Here is a 19,170-nt window from a genome sequence, read left to right on the forward strand (position 1 = left end):
AATTCTTAATGCAACATAAGGAAGAGATATCATCTGCACATTACCATAGCAACAGCTCACCCTATTCTCAATACAGCAAGAGAAAACCAACTCACAAATCAGAGGCACTGTCAGTTAGCTGACACCCTCTGGGATTGGAGCTTCAGCCCAATCCTGCTCTTGCCAACTTCAGGAAAGAGATCCAAACACAGCAGCCAGTACAGTCTCACTGCTCCTGATCCTGCAGAGATTGGTGGGGCGCGGCACTGGACTCCAGGAGTAGGGTATCAACCTTAGGAACTGACATGGAGAGCCCAGAGTCAAACACATTCCATCAGAAAGCACACAGGGACATGCTCTAGGCTAGGGTTCTATTGAGCTTACAATAATAGAGGGTGGTGGTCTCTTTGGTGGTTAGGATTAAAAGGATTTTATAGGTGCATGGGGAGAAGCCATTTCCTGTGGGTGGGATTAAGGGAGAAGCAGGAACAAGTGAAGTGAAAAGAAAGCAAGAGCAAAACGTGTACAGTGACAGTGCAAACACAAACTTTAGGATTTGAGACAGCCCATTTGCAGGGCTGGTCAGGAACGATGCCCTCTTGGGGAAAAAAAAAGAGTGGAAGTCTGAAAAGCAGTGGATGCTGTCTTAGAGGTAAAAACAATGACTGCAGATGCTGGAAACCAGATTCTGGATTAGTGGTGTTGGAAGAGCACAGCAGTTCAGGCAGCATCCAAGGAGCAGCGAAATCGACATTTCGGGCAAAAGCCCTTCATTAAGGGCTTTTGCCCGCAACGTTGATTTTGCTGCTCCTTGGATGCTGCCTGAACTGCTGTGCTCTTCCAGCACCACTAATACAGAGGATGCGGTCTTAGGTTAGTTAAAATTAAACTAGTTTGCTGTTAGATGGGAGGCAAGGCTCAAGGGGCTGAATAGTCTCCTGTCCCCAAATGCACCAGCTTCCAGGCATCCCCCTACTCTCCTCCTGCCTCAATGGGTACAGCTCCGACAGAAAACAGAAAGCTTCCAGGGCAGAAAGAATCCCATTTGATTGGCATCCCATCCACATAGTAGCAGCAGCGTATACCATCTACAAGATGCACTGCAGAAACTCACCAAGGCACCTTCCAAACTCTACTATCTAGAAGGCAAGGGCAGCAGATACATGGATAGTTCCCCTCCAAGCCACTCACTATCCTGACTTGGAAATACATTGCTCTCCCTCAGTGTCACTGGGTCAAAATCCAGGAACTCCCAAAAATTGTTCATCTGCAAATTACAGTGGCTCAAGATGGCAGCTCACCACCATCTTCTCCAGGGGATAAATGCTAGCCCGACTGGTAACACCACATTCCATGGATGGAGAAAACAGTTGTGTATCTGCACAAGGTCAGAGGACTTTGGAAGAATGTGATTACGGACAGAGCAGCCGATTCCTGAGAAGTCACAATGGTCAATAGTTTGGATGAGTGGGATCAGGAAAAAGAAAGTGCACAATGCGGAAAATCAGTTCCTTTAATTAAACTTTATTGTTCAATTTCATCATAAAGCCAGACATCATTTTTTAAAATAGTAGTGCCAACAGATAGATCAGTCTGTGCACATACACAGACAATCCTTAGAAGCAAGTGGGAACAATTAGCAGCATGGACCTCTGCACAGTAACAGGGAGGGACGTAAGCAATTCCATGCAGACACCTCCCCATTTAAAGTAAAACACTGGAGAGAGACTCCCTCCCCAAACACAGTACACCCAGCCCCTGCAAGCCCTCCTCTTACCAGTGAACCAGATTAACAGTATAAACATGGGTGTTTACAAATGGAATTGGGTGGGGGGGGGGGGGGGGGGGTCTCTAGAGTTAAACTAGATGAACTCCCCCAGCATCTCCAATAGAAGATCAAGTCAATCAACCTGCTGCAGGGGTAGAAACATTGCTTGATTATTTTAGGCTAAAATCCACCAAACTCCCACACTTTTAACCAGGTTGGTTGAGAGTTCCTTGTATTGATTCGGAGATAGGCATTATCCCCACCTACTGATGTGTAAACACACTACCCTTTAAAATTCACAATATCCTGTTGATGTATGGCACAGACAGCAGTTATGGAAAGTTTCACATACATGTTCAGGACTACAGTACAATTCTCAATGAAATGCATAAATCAGGACAAACATTTGCATCCTCCATCGCATTAACCTTAAAATAATTCACCAATTAGTGTTTAATACTGATTAAACCTCACATTTAAAAAACCTTAATGAAAAGTTTGACAAAACAGTGCTGCTCAGATAAGACAGCAATTTTAAAAAAAGTGTAAACCATAACCAAAAGCTTATATATTAATTTTGAGAATAAATAACTGGATTGAAATTGCAGCCTTTTCAGTTGCATGCTTATGTGTCATGAGCTCTTTATGCTTCTCAGTGGAGTGTGTAGGATTAAATTAGCCAAATTCAGGGCACAAGATAATTAAACTTTCAGCTACTATTGCTCTCCATGTAAACAAAAAGAGAGCACATCCCAGGTTCCCCCTCCACCTCAGTGAAAGGCAGCCCCTATAGGGAGAGTCAAGGACAGGTCTGGCCTTGTAACCCACACTCCAAGGAGATAGTGGGGGCGGGGGGAGCAGCGGCGAAAAAGGAGAAGATACTCTTTATGGCACATCTATGTTAAACTTGGGAGAATTGATGGTTCCTGGTTCTGATTTCACTTGTCCCTCCACCCACCCTCCTCTCAACAGCTAAAGGTTGTTTGCTTTTTCTGGACCAGAAAATGACCTTTTACCAAATCTGCAGTTCAGACAATTCCAAAGCACTGAACACCTCAACCTGATCTTCTAAGTGGAGTTTGTGCCCCCTCAGCATTAGAATATAGTCATCATTCTAACCCTTCCCAGTATAGCACTCTGCACTCACGCATCTAAATACATCCGTCTGTTCTTTTATCTACTTTCCCAAACCATCATTCACTAAAGTCACAAGTAGGTGTCTGTTGACTGTCAGGTGTCTGGCTAAATGGCCAAGCTGCCATTACCAGGATTAGGTTGATGGAGACATTAAGCCAGTGATATTATCTCCAGCCAGCAACGGGATGGCCCTCTGACAGTCAACATGAAGACACTGCACTCTGCAGCTACACCACCTACCCTTTCCAAATAAGCCTCACAGCCGAGATCCACACTGAACAAAGCTTCACCAGCCAACTGTTCTCTCATTCTCATTGCCTCACCACTGATAAATAAAACTTTTACTGATCAGAACTATTCACCAAGGCAGTAATTCAATTGTCTGCCAATAGTTATTTTCAATTTGACATTCGGGACATTTGCAGGTCACAGTAGCCGTGTCAACTGGGGAAAGGTGACTGGTGTTGCAAGGACAGAAATCAAGAGTTTCAACAGCAATAACTAAGACCACAACTTGCCATTAATTCAATTCTCTCTTGTGCTTCCTATCATACTAAGGATGGGTTTGAAGCATAGATTCCAAGAAAATCTAGGTGATAATTGTTACCAATTCAAATCCTACTGATTGAAACATCAATCTCAACTCTTCCACTCCCACATCATTGCAGTTTGCAAAACCTGTGTTTGCCCTCGTCCTCTTCAGTTATTCAGGAGGGAGAAAATATAATACTAGCCACCTTCACTGATGACCTCCACCTCCTAAGGGGCAATTAGGGATGAGCAAATGTTGGCTGGGCCAACAATGCTTACCTCCCAGAAATAAAATAGATTATCCTCACCCACAATACAACTGAAGTTGATTAACATGCAGTATATATTTTATATTGAGGTATCAGAGCTCCTCATGTTTATAGTGGAAGGTTGTTGAAGCAGTGAATTGCTTTTTGTTTACTCCAAGTCGAAGCGATGTGGTATATAGTCGCTCAAAAACCAGACTGAACCTGCCCAGCAATAAGCAACTCTTCATTGTAGCTTCTCTCTTCAATGTGGATTTCAACTGAACTCACTCGCTGTGAACTTTCACTAAATGAGACTAAGTCCTTGGCTGGTCTCAGTTGATTGGTTATTTGTCCGAGCACATTGGTGAATGTTTAACATTGGATCAAAGAAATCTGAAATCAAGATATGCACAGCCAGAGCAGGATCTTTATAGTTGCACAACTATATCAGAACCAGGCGACAAGATTAACCCCACCTTCAGCCACCACTCTTCCTTGAAATGAAAGAGAGCAGAGTAAAACAATTAGCAAAGCAGTTTGGCTCTTACCAACTCGTTTGTGAATGTAGCCAGCATCTGGTTTAATTTGTCAATCTCACAAGCCTGATGGAGAGGAGTCTAATCACTGGAAGAGTTTTACAGAGCCCAGTCCTGGAGACAATAACTGGGCAGGAGTCTAAACCAGCCTAATTATGGAGTCATCCAGGTCAGCTTGGCCACTGACACTCATTATACTTGCAAGAATGGATCATTTAGTTCAAATGCTAGACGGAGGTCAGTGCTGATGGAGCCCATATGCCAGCAGGTTAGAGTTCCAGTGGGAGCAGTATGGGGCGGGTGTGAACATTAATCTCCCAGACTCCAACTGAAAGGCCCTGGATACCTAGGGGAGGAGTTTATTTACCCCCTATATTATAATTTTAATTGAAATGGTGACTGGTCATAAGAAAACCCACCCTACAGCAGAGATTTCATTCACCATTATAATTTGTGACAGATTAGCCATGAGCACAGGCTGGAATTAAAAAGCTCTTGAACCAAGCTGTCAGTCTAAACACTATGGTGAAAGTCAAACCAGCTTCAGAGCAAACAATGACAGTTTAACCCCAGAGCGTTGCTCTCCTTTGAACCAACTGATTTGCACAGTGAACAAGATTAAATACCCTATTATTTGCATACAAAAGGAAAACAAGTGGCCCTCATTGCAAAATATTGGGGTGGTCAGCAGATACCATTCTAACCTCTTGGCCCCAGTGGGCTCTTACTGTCCCCTCATCATAAACCCATTGGCACAGCTCAGCCCTTCACCCAGTTCACTGGTGCTCGAGGGAATCCTGGGCCTAAGATGGTTGTGCAACATTTTTTGAAGCATCACGTGAACTGGGAGAAATGTGGGAGGGAGGGGTTCAACGTGCATTACTTGACATATCACTAGAAACACTCCATAGAAGGATTGATATTTTGCCTATTAGAGGGTGGGATTAATCCAACATGGGTTACAACTCCCTGCGCACAAAAGCGCTCAAAAATGTTCTGTGTGTTGAACAAACACCCGATCAGAATTCAACTTTGCAGGCAGGAAAGGTCTCCTCTTGCATGACAACAGTGCTGTTGCTCCCCAGCACCGTAATGTTTAGTGACTGCTGTTTCTCGTGGGTCTCCTGGTACCACTCATGCATGATTGGAGAGTCAAAGGTCGGGATTATGGTGACCTGCAAAAAGAAATAGGACATGATCACATGACTTAAGACAGCCAGCAAGGAACGGTCCAGAATTTCAGAGAACCCTGTGGAGTTTTCGGGGAAGGACACGAAAGTGAGGCTCAAGACCACGAAGTGCTGCCTGGGGGCGGGGGCGGGTGTTGGGGAGGATGGGCAGGTTACTTTGAGAGTCAAAACAGCTCACAGGATACTCTGCTCATTCTACGAAAAGGGAACGTGTCTGTCTGGCTTCATGGCCACTTCTAGATAGCTTAAAAAAATTCTTCCTGTTACTTAACCTCAGCCGTGTGGAAAAAGCAGAAGAAAGTCACAGTAGGAAGAAACACACCGTGCTCAAAGTGCCAAGGTGGGAGGTTACCAACAACCACAAAACCAGAATTGTTGGAAAAGTTCAGCAGGTCTGGCAGCATCTGAGGAGAGAAATCGAGTTAACATTTCGGGTTGAATGACCCTTCCTTCGAACTCTTATCAAGCTCCCTCATAAACAGAGAACATGTATTTGTATAGCACATCGTGACCTCAGAATGACCCAAAGAACCTTTACGGCCAGTGAAGTATTTTGGAAGGGTTGTCTGTGCTTAAGTAGTGAGTAAGCCACAAACAGCGACATAATGATCAGATCATCTGTCTTTTAATGATGCAGAGAAATAAACGTTGGCCACAGATCTGCAAAGACCTCTCGTTCTTCTTAAAAGCAGCCTGGGATTTTATTTTACATTTATTCTGGAAGTGGGTTTAATGCTTCATTCAATCAGAGCTACTCCCTCAACCTGCTAAAGCCAGACAGCAGCTCACCACTATCACCTTCACATGGACAATTAGGGACAGCCCAGAAATGTCAATCCTGCCTGTAACTACCCACATCCCACTGAAAATTCTTTTTTTTTTCATGACATGACTGAAGTCGAGGTGAAAAACAAACCAGTATCAATATTTCTCTCCTTTAATTCTCCATGGGGTATGGGCATTGATGGCACAAACAGTATTTGTTACTTATCCCTAGCTGCCCTTGAACTGATTGTCTCTCTCGGCCATTTTTGAGGGTAGTTATGAGTCACCCACATTACTATGGCTCTGGAGTCATGTAGGTCAGACTGGACAAGGACAGCACACTTCCTTTCCTGAGACACAGCAGTGAACTGGATGGGTTTTACAACAATGATACTGTCATCATTACTAAGACTAACTGTAGATGTCAGATCTAGTTTTGAATTTAAATCCCACCAATTGCTATGCTGGGATTGGAACCTCCTGATTACTGAGGTTCGGATTACTAGCCTAATGGCATTATCACTACACAACAACCATTACCCAATTACCATCTTCCCAAGTAAGGAGGAGATATTACGTCAGGGATAAGTGACAAAGGTTTGGTTAGAGGTAGATTCTAAGGAGATTCATGGAAAGAGGGGAGAGGTTGAGGGGGAAGAATTCGAGAACCTTGGGCTGATGATGGAAGAGTAAATCAGTAACACACCGACAACCAATTTAAATGAGGACAGATATCCCTGCGGGTTGCAGGGTCTGGAGGAGTGAGGTAATGGAAACAGAGGTGCTGGCAGAACTGGTGATCACTGCACAAAGGAAAACCCCCTCACCTGGATATTATCCCCCCACACAGTTTTGCCTTCCAGGAGAGCATCCAGAATGTTCCTCATTGCCCCCTCCTTCTGGGGATCATCTCCACTGATGACGTAGATTGAAGATCTCAGTCGTTTAAAAAAGTCTGCGTCGATTGTTCTAGCGCTGTGGTTGTTGGGAACGTAGGCAAGATCCACATACACAGGGGGCCCCACCGGAGGACCCTTGCTCACTGCACCTGCAATAGCAACAACTTGGATAATGAGTAGGGCCTCTCACTCCTTGAGCTGGGAGATGCCATCAACAAGAGCCCTGATCAGATCATTTAGGAAGTACCATGACCAACTATAAAATTGTGGAATAGAAACTCACTCCTGTGGACGAACCTAGATTGGTTGGTTATTTTGGGAAAATGACACTTGTACCTCTCTACTCCTGGGGTAGCCCTGAGGTGGACAGAGGCACCTTCTCACCTGCAAACAAACAAGTGCTTGAATCTCAACCACATCACTTCCAAACAAGCACCAGGTGATGGCGTGTCAACTTTCAAAACCTTATAATAAGGCAGAGTGACAGCCACCAGAGCCACAGCTAGACTCGCAGTGAGGTCGATGAGTTCATGTCAGAGAAAGTCAGACATACAGCACGGAAACAGACTCTTCAGTCCAACTTGTTCATGCTGACCAGTATCCCAAACTAATCTAGTCCCATTAGCCAGAACTTGGCCCACATCCTTCTAAACCCTTCCTATTCATAAACCCATCCAGATGCCTTTTAAATGTTGTAATTGTACCAGCCTCACCACTTCGTCTGCCAGCTCATGACACACACACACACACACACACACACACACACACACACAGTTACCCTCTCACCTTAAACCTATGCCCTCTAGTTCTGGACTCCTTCACCCCAGGGAAAAGACTTTGTCTCTTTATCCTAGCCATGTCCTTCATGATTTTATAAACCTCTCAGTCAATTCTCAGCCCCCGACGCTCCAGGGAAAATGGCTCCAGCCTATTCAGCCTCTCTCTATAGCTCAAACACTCCAAACCTCGCAATGTGACACTTCAGACCCAGATGGATACCCTTGAGGCAAGCAGAGATCAAAAAAAACATTGGGACTCCCAGGGCACTGACAGTAGGCAGACATTTGGCTTTTTGCGTTGGTTAAACCACTTCCATTCAACCAAAACAATCCTATTTCCCTTTATGCCCTAAATTGAGCAGAAATAGATTCTTGTTTAAACGATTATTTGAGCTAGCATTTCCGGTTTAAGATAAGCCCACAATTCTATTACCCTTTCCTTTGAAATGTTTTGTAATTTCCTTCAGGAATGGTGTGGTTCAGACCTTAAAAGATTGCCTCTTTATCCTGGACTCCCATGCCAGTAGAAAAATGCTCCTTGTCGAGTTAAACTTATCCTTTTCAGGATGCTTGGAAAATCTTCAGCAAATATTACCCCCAGTCTTTTTGAATGTGGTCTTTCTTTGTAAACTAACCCTTTAATGTTTTTACCATTGTAGTGTCTCTGCATAGCAGGTCTTCCAAAAGGAAGCTTTCAAATGAGGGGACACCCTGAACTGATGCCAACTCTGGCTATGGGCTCATCGAACTAGGAGCCTGGATAGATTAGATTAGATTCACTACAGTGTCAAAACAGGACCTTCAGCCCAACCAGTCCATGCTGACCCTCTGAAGAGTAACCCACCAGATCCATTTTCCTTTGATTAATGCACCTAACACGATGGGCAATTTTGCATGGCCAATTCACCAGACATGCACATCTGTGGTAGGAAACCAGAGCACCCGGAGGAAACTCACGCAAACATGGGAAGAACGTGCAAACTCCCCACAGACAGTTGCCCGAGGCTGGTATCGAACCCGGGACCTGGTGCTGTGAGGCAGCAGTGCTAACCACTGAGCCACCATGCCACCCTAACAACAGAGGCAGAAGCTCCAAACTTTTCTTGTGTTAACCTTTTTGCTGAAAAGAATCATATTGGCGTTTTTTGTATGAAACCATGACATTTTAGTAATCTATGACCAACTCAATCCCATGGTAATATTTTACAAGGAGTTCTTCCAAAGTACTAACTTTCTCTTTCTGTATACTTTTTTTAGATTAGATTAGATTACAGTGTGGAAACAGGCCCTTCGGCCCAACAAGTCCACACCGACCCGCCGAAGCGAAACCCACCCATACCCCTACATTTACCCCTTACCTAACACTACGGGCAATTCACCTGACCCTGCACATCTTTGGACTGTGGGAGGAAAGCGGAGCACCCGAAGGAAACCCACGCAGACACGGGGAGAACGTGCAAACTCCACACAGTCAGTCGCCTGAGGCAGGAATTGAACCCAGGTCTCAGGCGCTGTGAGGCAGCAGTGCTAACCACTGTGCCACCGTGCCGCCCCAAAGATGGAAGATGGAAGGGGCCAATCTCACCCGCTTTACGTAACTGACCTGTCACTGCACTGCGAGGCGGTTTGGAACTTGTAGTTTGAAGATTCCTTCCCTTCTTGTCCTCAGAATTTATTGACTGGTTGGAATTTGCTCGGAAAACCTTCGCCGATTGGTTGCTCTTACTGCCCGTGACCATCTTATCCACCTCTTTAGGCATCAGTTGGTGACCTTTTGGTTTGGAGAGAGTTGATTGTTTAGTGTTTTCAGTTTTCCTTGCTGTAGAGCTCAAAGCTGGCTTTGAACCTAATTTTTTCCCTTTCGCCTTTTCTCTGGCATCTTTGGTAGAGTTGTGTGTCAGTACCTCAGGGTCTACCATGCAGATACCAGGTTGGGGCGGGGGTGGGTGAGGGTCTTTCATTGGGGCAGGCAAAGGGTCACATGGTATTGAAGACACGGGTGAACGAGACCTGTCAGCGGGAATGATCTCAGAGTCTTCCTCAGAGTCAATGCCACCATCTGCAGTGATGGATGGGCAGTCCTCAGTCCCAGGCTGGGCATCAGAACCTGAAAGGGTTGGAAGGGACTCACTAGCAGAAGTTGGGGTCCTTTCATCCAGAGCTGCCTTTCGATTGGAGGGAGACTTGTGACCTCTCCTTTGGCCAACCGGCTTGGCAAATTCCTGGGAAAGGTCACTCTCGTCTGACAACTCCCGTGGGCTGGGGTTGATGAAGGAGGGCGAGAGTTCAGTCTTTGGGTGCTTAAATTCACAGGGTGATACAAGGCACAAGTCAACATCATGAGGAGAGTCAGAGGGCAAAGCCATCACATGTGGCAAACGCCCATCAATTCCATCGCCGTGAGTTAACGCACCATCGCCATCTGAGACACTGCCCAGGGCCACCTGCGGAGTCCGGAATGGATCTTGCAATGACTTCAGGGGCAGGCTCATGCTGGGAGGGTCACCCTTCGCCGAGAAGGTTTCATGTTCAGGAGAAAGACCATTGAGAGGTCCCCTCTGATTATGCTCTCTTGGAGAGGCCAGAGCTTCACTCAGGGGTGGCAGAACCTGTTCAAAGGAGACTGACAGAGACTCATCAACTTCTGTGGAATGAGGAGAGCCAACCTCAGCTGGCAACGACGGGGTGGTCAGGGTCGGCGAGACATCAGGGACTACTTCCTTGAATGGACTTAAGGTCAGGAAGCCAGTATGTCTGTCCAGTGGAGCACTGGTGTTTTCAAAAGGTGGTCTTGCATTTGACTGGGGTCCACCATCTAAAGGCTTATTAAAAGCATTGTTCAACTGGGTCTCCTCACCGAGAAGGCTGGAAACTCTCTCAATTAAACCATTTTCACCCCTGGGAATGATCTCATCAATGGGTGATTGATGGAATGGAGTGTGGCCAGCACTGGCCAGACCGGATCCTGGAGGAGAGACCATCTCCAGGGTCTTCTCCTCAGAGCTTGCACACTGGTCCTCCAGAGTCTCCTGGTTGTTGACTGACATCTGCCCTTTAATTTCCTCTAGTGGCCCAAGTTCAGTTGGTGTTAGATCAAAGTTAACACTACGATCACTCCGTGGGGTTTTAGCAAGTGGTGACAGGGCTGCCATATTCCTACTAGGGCTCAACTTTTCATCAAAATACCTGAATTTATCAGGACTTTCCATCTCAAAACCATCTTCATTTTCAGTATCACAGATCAGACCATTAATATGATTAATTCTAATCATACCTTGATCAGATTCAGCCTCTGCTTCACCTCTGGCTTCCTGTTTCTCTTCTGTACTCTTGCCTCCCTTGTGTGGCTCCAACTCCAAGATGACCGGGTCCTCATTTTCAGGGATGGTAACATCGACAAGCTGGCCATCATCCTGGGGAGAAGACTCCAGCTCACTTTCATTCTCCATTGTAGTGAAGCCCTCATCAGGTGAGGTTTCATCTGGGATGACCACCTCCCCCCCATAACCCGCTGACCCAGTCGCTGCACCTTGTGCCTGTACCTCCTGCTCAGCTTGTTGGAGATGTTCAAAATCAGCTGTCATGTCTTCAGGAGTGGACATCTTGGAAGCAGCTGGCTGAGGGCCCTTCTCAGTGAGGGACACACTGCCTGCAGTCTGTTTGCAATCTGCAGTTTCCTTACTCTGAAGCTTTGGTTTGGTTTTGACAGATCCTTTCCCAGAAGTAACTAGATCTTTTTTGATCTCTTTGCTCGGCATGTTGCTTTTTGCTGAAGGCCTTCTGCTCTCAGAAGAAACAGAGGACACTTTAGTGGGGACCTTAGCTCCTGTCCTTTCATCCTTTTTAGGTTCGATCTTTTTAACTTGTTTTGGCACCTCTTTTCTCACCTGTTTCTTTTCCTCTGCATCCTTTCTCTCTTCCCTTTTAGAGACTTTCACATCCTTATTCTCTTCCAGTTTCACTGGCTTTGCCTCTTTCTTTTGCAGTTTTTCCTTGGATGGTTTCAGCTGGGTGTTGGTTTTCAGTTTGTCCCCACCTTGTTCTCTAGCCTTCAGCTCCGCTGACATATTGGGGTGAGATCCTTTCATTCCCTCACTTAGTGTTGCTGTGTCAGCTTTCGTTTTCCCAGACTTGTCCTTCCTCTCCACCCGGGATTTGGCTGACCCCAGCCGCGACCCGGCCTCTGGGTCCCGGCCTCCCCTGCCACTCGACCCCTTGCTGAGGCTGTGGAGACTCTCCCGACTTTCTGTCCGTTTGGGCTTCGGGCCTTTGTCCTTCTGCAAAGTCTCCAGCTCGCTCTGAGTGGCCAGGGGTTGCTTCAGGAAATCCAAGTGCTTCACCTTCTCCAGTCCCTCCAGGATCTTGTTCTGAGGAGTGCAACCAGGAAACAACACCCGGATTATCTTTTCCACCCGACTTGCTGGGTGCCAGACAATGAGGGCACAGACGGACACCAGGCACTGAAGTGGAACATTCCCTCCTTTTGGCCAACCATTGCCTGCCCACTGTTGCATCAAGTTGCTCAGGTCCTTACTCCCTTCAACTGGATTCAGGACGTACATCTCCAGTCGTCCAACTCCCATCTTTTGAAAGAGAATTAGAGGTTCTAAAGAATTGCCACCAGTTCTACAGAGTGGCACCGGGTTAATATGTAACTGATCCAAATACTGAAGCATCACACTAACCTCATTAACACTTCGCCTCACATTACTTCTCTCAATATGTTGTAACTTCTTGGGCGCATTGAGAAACATGACTCCAATCTCAGGAGAAATAAGATGTTTCGTCCAGTCATTGTTCATTTCAGAGCCTAGCGACTGATCGTCATCCAGTTCTGCCAGTTTCCTGTGCAGTAGACTGTTGATGCCAGGCAGATTGTCGGTCCCAATGTGAGTTAGCAGGACAGAGTCAATCCTGTCGAGGTGACGAACCAGTTTCCAGAATGAAGATTTCTGATCCGATCCTCCGTCCACCAGAATATTGAAGCCATTGACTGCAAAGAATGCGGAGTCCCCTCGGCCTCCTGGAAAGATATAGCAGCAGGGTTTAGAGAGCTTCAGGAAGCCCACAGTGACTGGGGGCTCCAGCAGGTCAAAGGGGGAAGATGCCTCCATCGTCTCTGAAAGGTACTCCAGGAATTCCTGCAGGCCTTCCATCTCTGACAGCGCGACTGGAGGGTTCAGCCTGATTTTGATGAACTCCTGGAGACTGTGGTTTTCCAGGCTCGACTTCTTCCATTCTCCCAAGTCTGGGCAGGCCAGAGTAAGGCTGGCCTTGTCAGCAGGAGGCGTGAAGCTCAACAGCTCTCCAATCTAAGAGGAAAGCAAAATGCCATCACATTAATACACCACCTTATTCTTGCTTCCACAAACTTCAGCTTATCCAAAAACCCTGCCAGCTCGCAGAAACCTCCGTTAACCCATCACCTGATTGCAGACAAATTTCAAATTTCTGTTCCTCAATTTACACTGTCCCCATCAACACCCCAAGAACAGAAATAGAATGAGTTTAGATACAGCAAAACTCTATTCTTTTAGACTGAAATTAAAGCTTTTTTTTAAAAAAAAATTTGAATGGAAAACTCTTTCTACACTGTCACAATTGAACACTGTCCCAGGGAGCGCGGGGTTAGATGCAGAAGAAATCTCTCTCTACTCAAACAGTAAACAGAAAGTGAACTTCCCCCATGACTGTCCTATCAAACACCCCAGTGTTAGGTTCTTTTCCCGAGGTTTCACACACGAGGTGCAATTCGCACACAACTTCTGCAAGCAGTTAAAGTTTATTAAAACTTGTACAGGCTAGGTGACACCCCCCCTCCCCCTCACAGGCATGAGAGGTTGAGTCAAAGTGAGGCCCTGAACAAATAAAACACATTCCCTTTATGCAGGTCAGTTGGCCATGCCTCTGATGTTCTGGCCACTCCCCCACAGTCACATGCCATTCAAGACAACCCCCAGTCACATGTGACCCCAGGTGCAATGGTAGGATGAGATCATCCTTACAGATAACATAAAGACTAATGCCCTAATCCTGGGGAATCATTATGCAGATGATTTCCTCACTCCATGATTCCCCAAAACTATACAGGTGCTGCATACCTAGCTTCAAGGGATGGCCAGAAAGTATTTCTGAATGGAAGAGTTTGACTGATAGCTTAACTTGACAATAGGAGTAATAGCAAATGACTGTCTAAATGAAGTGCAAATTACAATGGATGGTCACGCCCACCCAAAGACAGTGCAGTTTAACCCTTTAATATTACATTAATATCCAGAGAGATATTACACCAGGACAGGTGCAGCATGAGGTTATAGTCTATAGCTGGACATGGCTAGGGAGATCAGAAACCCACACAAACCAAGATGCAATTCAGTTTTGAAACCAGATGATTTCTAGACAGTGAAGCAGGAACAGTTAAGTGAAAAAGGAGACCCAGCACTGCCAGAGACAACCTCCTTGTCTGTGAAGATCTGGATAAAATCCTGGAGTGTGAATGATCCTTTCTGTAAAAGTAGTTCACCAGATTCTTCCAGACATGGCCCAGCCAACACCAGGAGCTTGTGTCGTGATGGTGCAGCGATCAGAGTCCGTACCTAGAATGGAAACAGCAACAGAGTCAGACACAGATCAGAGAAGCCGATCTTGTTAAAGTTTAGAAAAAGATGCTGGATTATTGCAGCCTCCTGACCTCAGCTGCTGCACTGCACGGAGTTTAAAACAGACTATTGGGGTGGGACCAAACTACCCCAGTGTCAACTGGCACCACAGGTACCACTTTAATGGCATCCACTAATAAAGACTGAAAGACTTAAATTACAGGTTATTGATCTTACAATTCCTTCAACTAAATTAACACACAGGACTTTCAGGGACTGAAATGCTTTGAGATGGGCCCCAAACACTCTGAAAGTGTGTTGTTTTGGCAGACCAGGGTGGGGGATTTAAAACTGTAGAAGCAAACATGGGTGGAGAAGGCTCGACTGAAGAAAATGCATTTGGTGACAGCACTGATGGGAAAGGAAGAGAACAAAGAACCTGTGATAACTGCAACATTTATGAACCAAGTAGTCTCAAGTTAAACCTTTATAGCTCAAGGACACCCTTTGTGCGAGAGATGATGCAAGTAACTGCATGAAGGTCATGTGCTAGATGTTGTTTTTATTCTTCTTTTCTGGATTAGCAGTTTATAAACTCTAACAAAAAAATCTTTTGATTGGTTCTTTAGTGCTCAAAGCAAAAAAAGTTAGCTATATCTTTTTAAACTGGAGAAAGTTATGGGCCCTAGTTAAAAAGAACACAAGCCTTTATTACAACCAGAGAAGATAAAAAGAAAACAGGAAAACAGTTTAGTCTTTCTTACTTGGCATTAGCAAGAACATCTTCCAACATTTCTGGGAGTTGATTGTAAAGTTGGTCCTGAGTGTAAAAGCTGGAAAATTTGCTGCCAATTCAGCATTGCAAGATCCCACAAATAACAAAGTAAAATGATCAGATAAACTGTTACAGGGACATGGGTTCAAATAAATATTGTCCATTACACAGGGGAGAACTCCCTGGCTTTGACATCAAAACAGCACCTCAGGACCTCAATCTAAACCTGATCAGAAAGGTGGAACCTTGGACTGTGTAGCACTCCCTCACTACCGCACTGGAGGGTCAGCCGAGATAAAGGCTATGAGCACACACACCACCTGACTCAGACCACAGAGCTAGCCACTCAGCCACAGCTGATCAATCTAGAGACATTGAAAATTCAATAAAATGAACCTTATCCCTAAAATGGACTATTACCAGCACCTGCCAACAGTACCCACTGGCCACAGATTGCATCACGCCCATTAGGGGAGGGGGGTGCAGCCAGAGCAAGGCTTCACCTTGAGTTGGCCTATTCAACTGAGGCAGGCACAAAGCACAGCATTTAGCTGAGCAGAGAACAAGGGCAAAGCCTGGGATAGTGAGAAAAGAGGAGGGAGCAGTGGGGGGTTTTAATCAAAAGGTTTCAAAGTTAAAGAGAAACATTTGATGTCTCACCTCAGCACACAGAGACTCAACGGAAGGGTTTATCAGCACCAATGTTTCCAATGCCTCACCACAGTGATGGAGAATCTTTTGGTCTAAGACAGAAATAACAAGGACAAATTGAATAAAAGACCAATCCCACCGATTCCAGACTGCACTTCCGCAGACCAGATTGGTCTGTCACTGTATAACACTGGGGGTCAGTACTGGTGGATGGATATATCCTTGTAGAACACAACTGTAAGGTTAATCACAGTCAGAATGTATTTCAGGAACTGCATTAAGAGTGAGACACTGAGTTAAGTGGGAAGCTCTGAACAATTGATCTGGCAAAGTAAGCCTCCTAGCTCATGTGACCTGCCCAGATTCTCTCAGAAGTCACTGACCAGAATGAGTGACAGCATTAACTGTGTGGCCCAGCCCACTCTCAAATGTTCTCTGGTTGGAACGTGAACCCCTCAGTGCTCTCTATCTACTCGGGCAAGCTGAGGAGAACACTCAGAAAAGCTTCCATTTATCCAGAACCTTCAGGTCATCTGTCAGCACAAACATCACGGGCTAATTGATCCGCCTGAATGAGGAACAGATTACCAAGTCACACAAGGATAGCACTTCCTTCCTCATGCGCAACTTGGCAGAGTCTCCGATCTACCCTCTGCACTCAGTTAGTCATGGTCAGTGTGCATGAAACAGCAAAAGTAAACTATTAAAATATTGGACAAGCCGCTCTGACAAAATACAAACTGCATTTATATAGCAGCATTAACGTAATGCACAGATGAAACAGAGGACTCTCATTATGACATTCAGGATCCTTAGGGGGTTTGACAGGGTCAATGCCGTGAGAATGTTTCCCTTCGTGTGAGAGTCTAGGATCAAATGGCACAGTCTCAGAATAAAAGGGTCACCAAGTTAATTTGCAATAGTGAGGAATATCTTCTCTCAGAGTGGTGTCTTTGCAACTCCTTGCTCCAGACAGAATTGGGGCAGAGACCTGTGTACATTTAAGATGGAGGTAGGTCAAGTCCTGATTTGTCAGGGAATCAAGTGTTACAGGGAAATCTTTGGAAAGTGGACGTGGGAAATATCAGATTAGCCACAACCCTGTTGAGTTACAGAGTAAGGTCAAGGGACCGAATGGCTTATTCCCGTTACTATTTCTTATGGTCTTACGTTTCATTGAAACATTATCAATCAGCCTGTTGAATAGCAGGCAAAGGGTTTAGGAAAGAAATTTGGATCTCAGCACCAAAACAGCTGAAGGCATAGCCAATGTGATGAAACTCAACATGCAAAATGCCAGAGTTGGAAAGGCAGAGACTTCAAAAGGCTCATGGTTAGGAGGAGAGATAGTGACAAATATCAGTGATCAATATCCAACTCAAAAATAAAAACAAAAAGACTCCCCAGCCAGAGATGCAGTGAGAGAAGCAATATCTTTTCACTTGTGCCCTGGGTTCACCCTGACCTGAAATACTGACCAGTGTCTGGCTGTGGTCAGGATCCAACAGAAAGATGATGGACCCCACAGCACACAACTGTCCTTAAAAATAAAAGACTTCACAGGACAAATTGTGTGGATAAGCCAAAAAAAAAAAGCACTTGTTTACTACTGCAAGTGTTCGATGGGAGACACTGTAGAGAGAGCTTTACTCTGCATCTAACCCATGCTATCCCTGCTCTGGGACTGTTTAATTGTATCAAAATCAGAATGTAAATACACATCAAGCAGCTACATCTCAAATCTGACCAACAATCACAGGCAGGGAAAATAAAGTTCAAAATCACACACCACCAGATTATAGTCCAACAGGTTTATTTGGAAGCACTAGCTTTCGGAGCGACGCTCCTTTATTACAACCTGATGAAGGAGCATCACTCCGAAAGCTAGTGCTTCCAAATAAACCTGTTGGACTATAACCTGGTGGTGTGTGATTTTTAAATTTTGTTCATACCAGTCCAACAGCAGCTCCTCCACATCATGAAAAATAAATGAATCTTGGTAGAGCTCAAAACACCTCTGGAGAATGGGTCATTTAACCGAGGGAGAGTCCTTAATCTCGACAGTAACAGATGTTGAGCAGAGGTATGTGCAAACTCCAGGCACCCAGCTCCTTCAACTTAAGTGGAACCAAATCTCACTATTTCCCAACTCAGCCTGGCTGGTTTACACCAGAGCTCATGTCTCACATGTTCATCCATCCTTCATCCGCTGTTGCTCCATATTCCAGTTAATTGCTGCATGCTATTCGCCTGAAGCATACTGTGGCAACAAATGTCACATTCTCACCCTTTGCCTGGATTCCATTCAGGATCCACTTGATTATATCATGGCTAGGACCTCCAGCTCTGCTCTGTCCATAACAATGATATCTCAGAGTGGGCCTGTCAGTTCAGAGATCCTTCCCCTTAGACAAGTGGTCACATCAACAGCCCCGACATACATCATCCCTCTAGAGAGCAATGAAATGGAATCACAGACCAGCACAACTTCATACCCAGACCATTAGTGTGGGCAAAATAGAGGGGAACAGGTTTGGAAATATGACAGCATAGCAAGATCCCACAAACTGCTACGCAATAGCCTTGAGAGAGTCTCTGTCTTTAATGGTCTTGAGCCTTGTGTAGAGACCCCTGCTCTGCCTGACAATGCTGGTCACAGGATCTTGTGCAACAAACTGAAGTCAGACAAAACCTTCATCATAACCAATTATCTAAAAGAGGAGCTATCCAACAGTGTAACACTTGCTCAGTACAGGCACTGGGAGTGAGAGTAGAGTAAAGCACAGGTCAGGCAACACCTGATGAGCAGGAGAATCAATGTTTTGGGTATAGCCCTTCATCAAGAATGAGGCTTGTGGGCCAGAAGGCTGAGTGATAAATCAGAGGGGACTGGGACGTTGGGGGGGTGGGGTGGCAGAAATGAGGAAACTGGTGAAATCCACATTAATCCTATGTGGTGGCAGGGTTCCAAGGCAGAAGATGAAGCAGTCTTCCTCCAGGCATCGTGTGGTTAAGGTTTCCCCTCTCCCACCTTATCCCAGTCCCAAGCCTCCAACTTGGCACCACCCTCTTGACCTGTCTATCGTCTTTCCCATCTATCCGCTCCAACCCTCTCTCCAACCTATCACCTTCATCTACCTATCACATTCCCAGCTACCTTCCCACCAGCCTACCCCTAGCCCATTTATTGGTCAGCTCCCCACGGCTCACAAGCCTCATTCCTGATGAAGGATTTATGCCCATAACGTCAATTCTCCTGATCCTTGGATGCTGCCTGACCTGCTGCGCTTTTCCAGCACTAGACTCTCGACTC

General features: G+C 45.6%; 1 protein-coding gene across 2 annotated transcripts in view; it reads right to left on the bottom strand.

The window, feature by feature from the left end:
- Nucleotides 1-1,487: 1,487 nt before the first annotated feature.
- The window catches only part of map1sa (microtubule-associated protein 1Sa), a 28,010-nt gene continuing 10,327 nt past the window's right edge, over nucleotides 1,488-19,170 (bottom strand). Inside the window, exons 3-8 of one of the 2 annotated variants that reach the window (XM_043721535.2) lie at nucleotides 15,867-15,949; nucleotides 14,288-14,428; nucleotides 11,107-13,144; nucleotides 9,436-9,603; nucleotides 6,982-7,202; nucleotides 1,488-5,374 (exon numbers count right to left, since the gene is read on the bottom strand). In XM_043721535.2, the coding sequence (XP_043577470.2) occupies nucleotides 5,219-5,374; nucleotides 6,982-7,202; nucleotides 9,436-9,603; nucleotides 11,107-13,144; nucleotides 14,288-14,428; nucleotides 15,867-15,949 (2,807 nt within the window). In that variant the 3' untranslated portion in view covers nucleotides 1,488-5,218. Of the gene's footprint in view, nucleotides 5,375-6,981; nucleotides 7,203-9,435; nucleotides 13,145-14,287; nucleotides 14,429-15,866; nucleotides 15,950-19,170 lie in introns of both variants that reach the window. The other variant, XM_043721534.2, reaches the window with a different exon arrangement.

Source organism: Chiloscyllium plagiosum, unplaced genomic scaffold (assembly GCF_037043375.1).
Source record: "Chiloscyllium plagiosum isolate Xiang-an unplaced genomic scaffold, Cpla_swu_hap1 HiC_scaffold_28, whole genome shotgun sequence".
Classification (NCBI taxonomy): Eukaryota; Metazoa; Chordata; class Chondrichthyes; order Orectolobiformes; family Hemiscylliidae; genus Chiloscyllium; species Chiloscyllium plagiosum.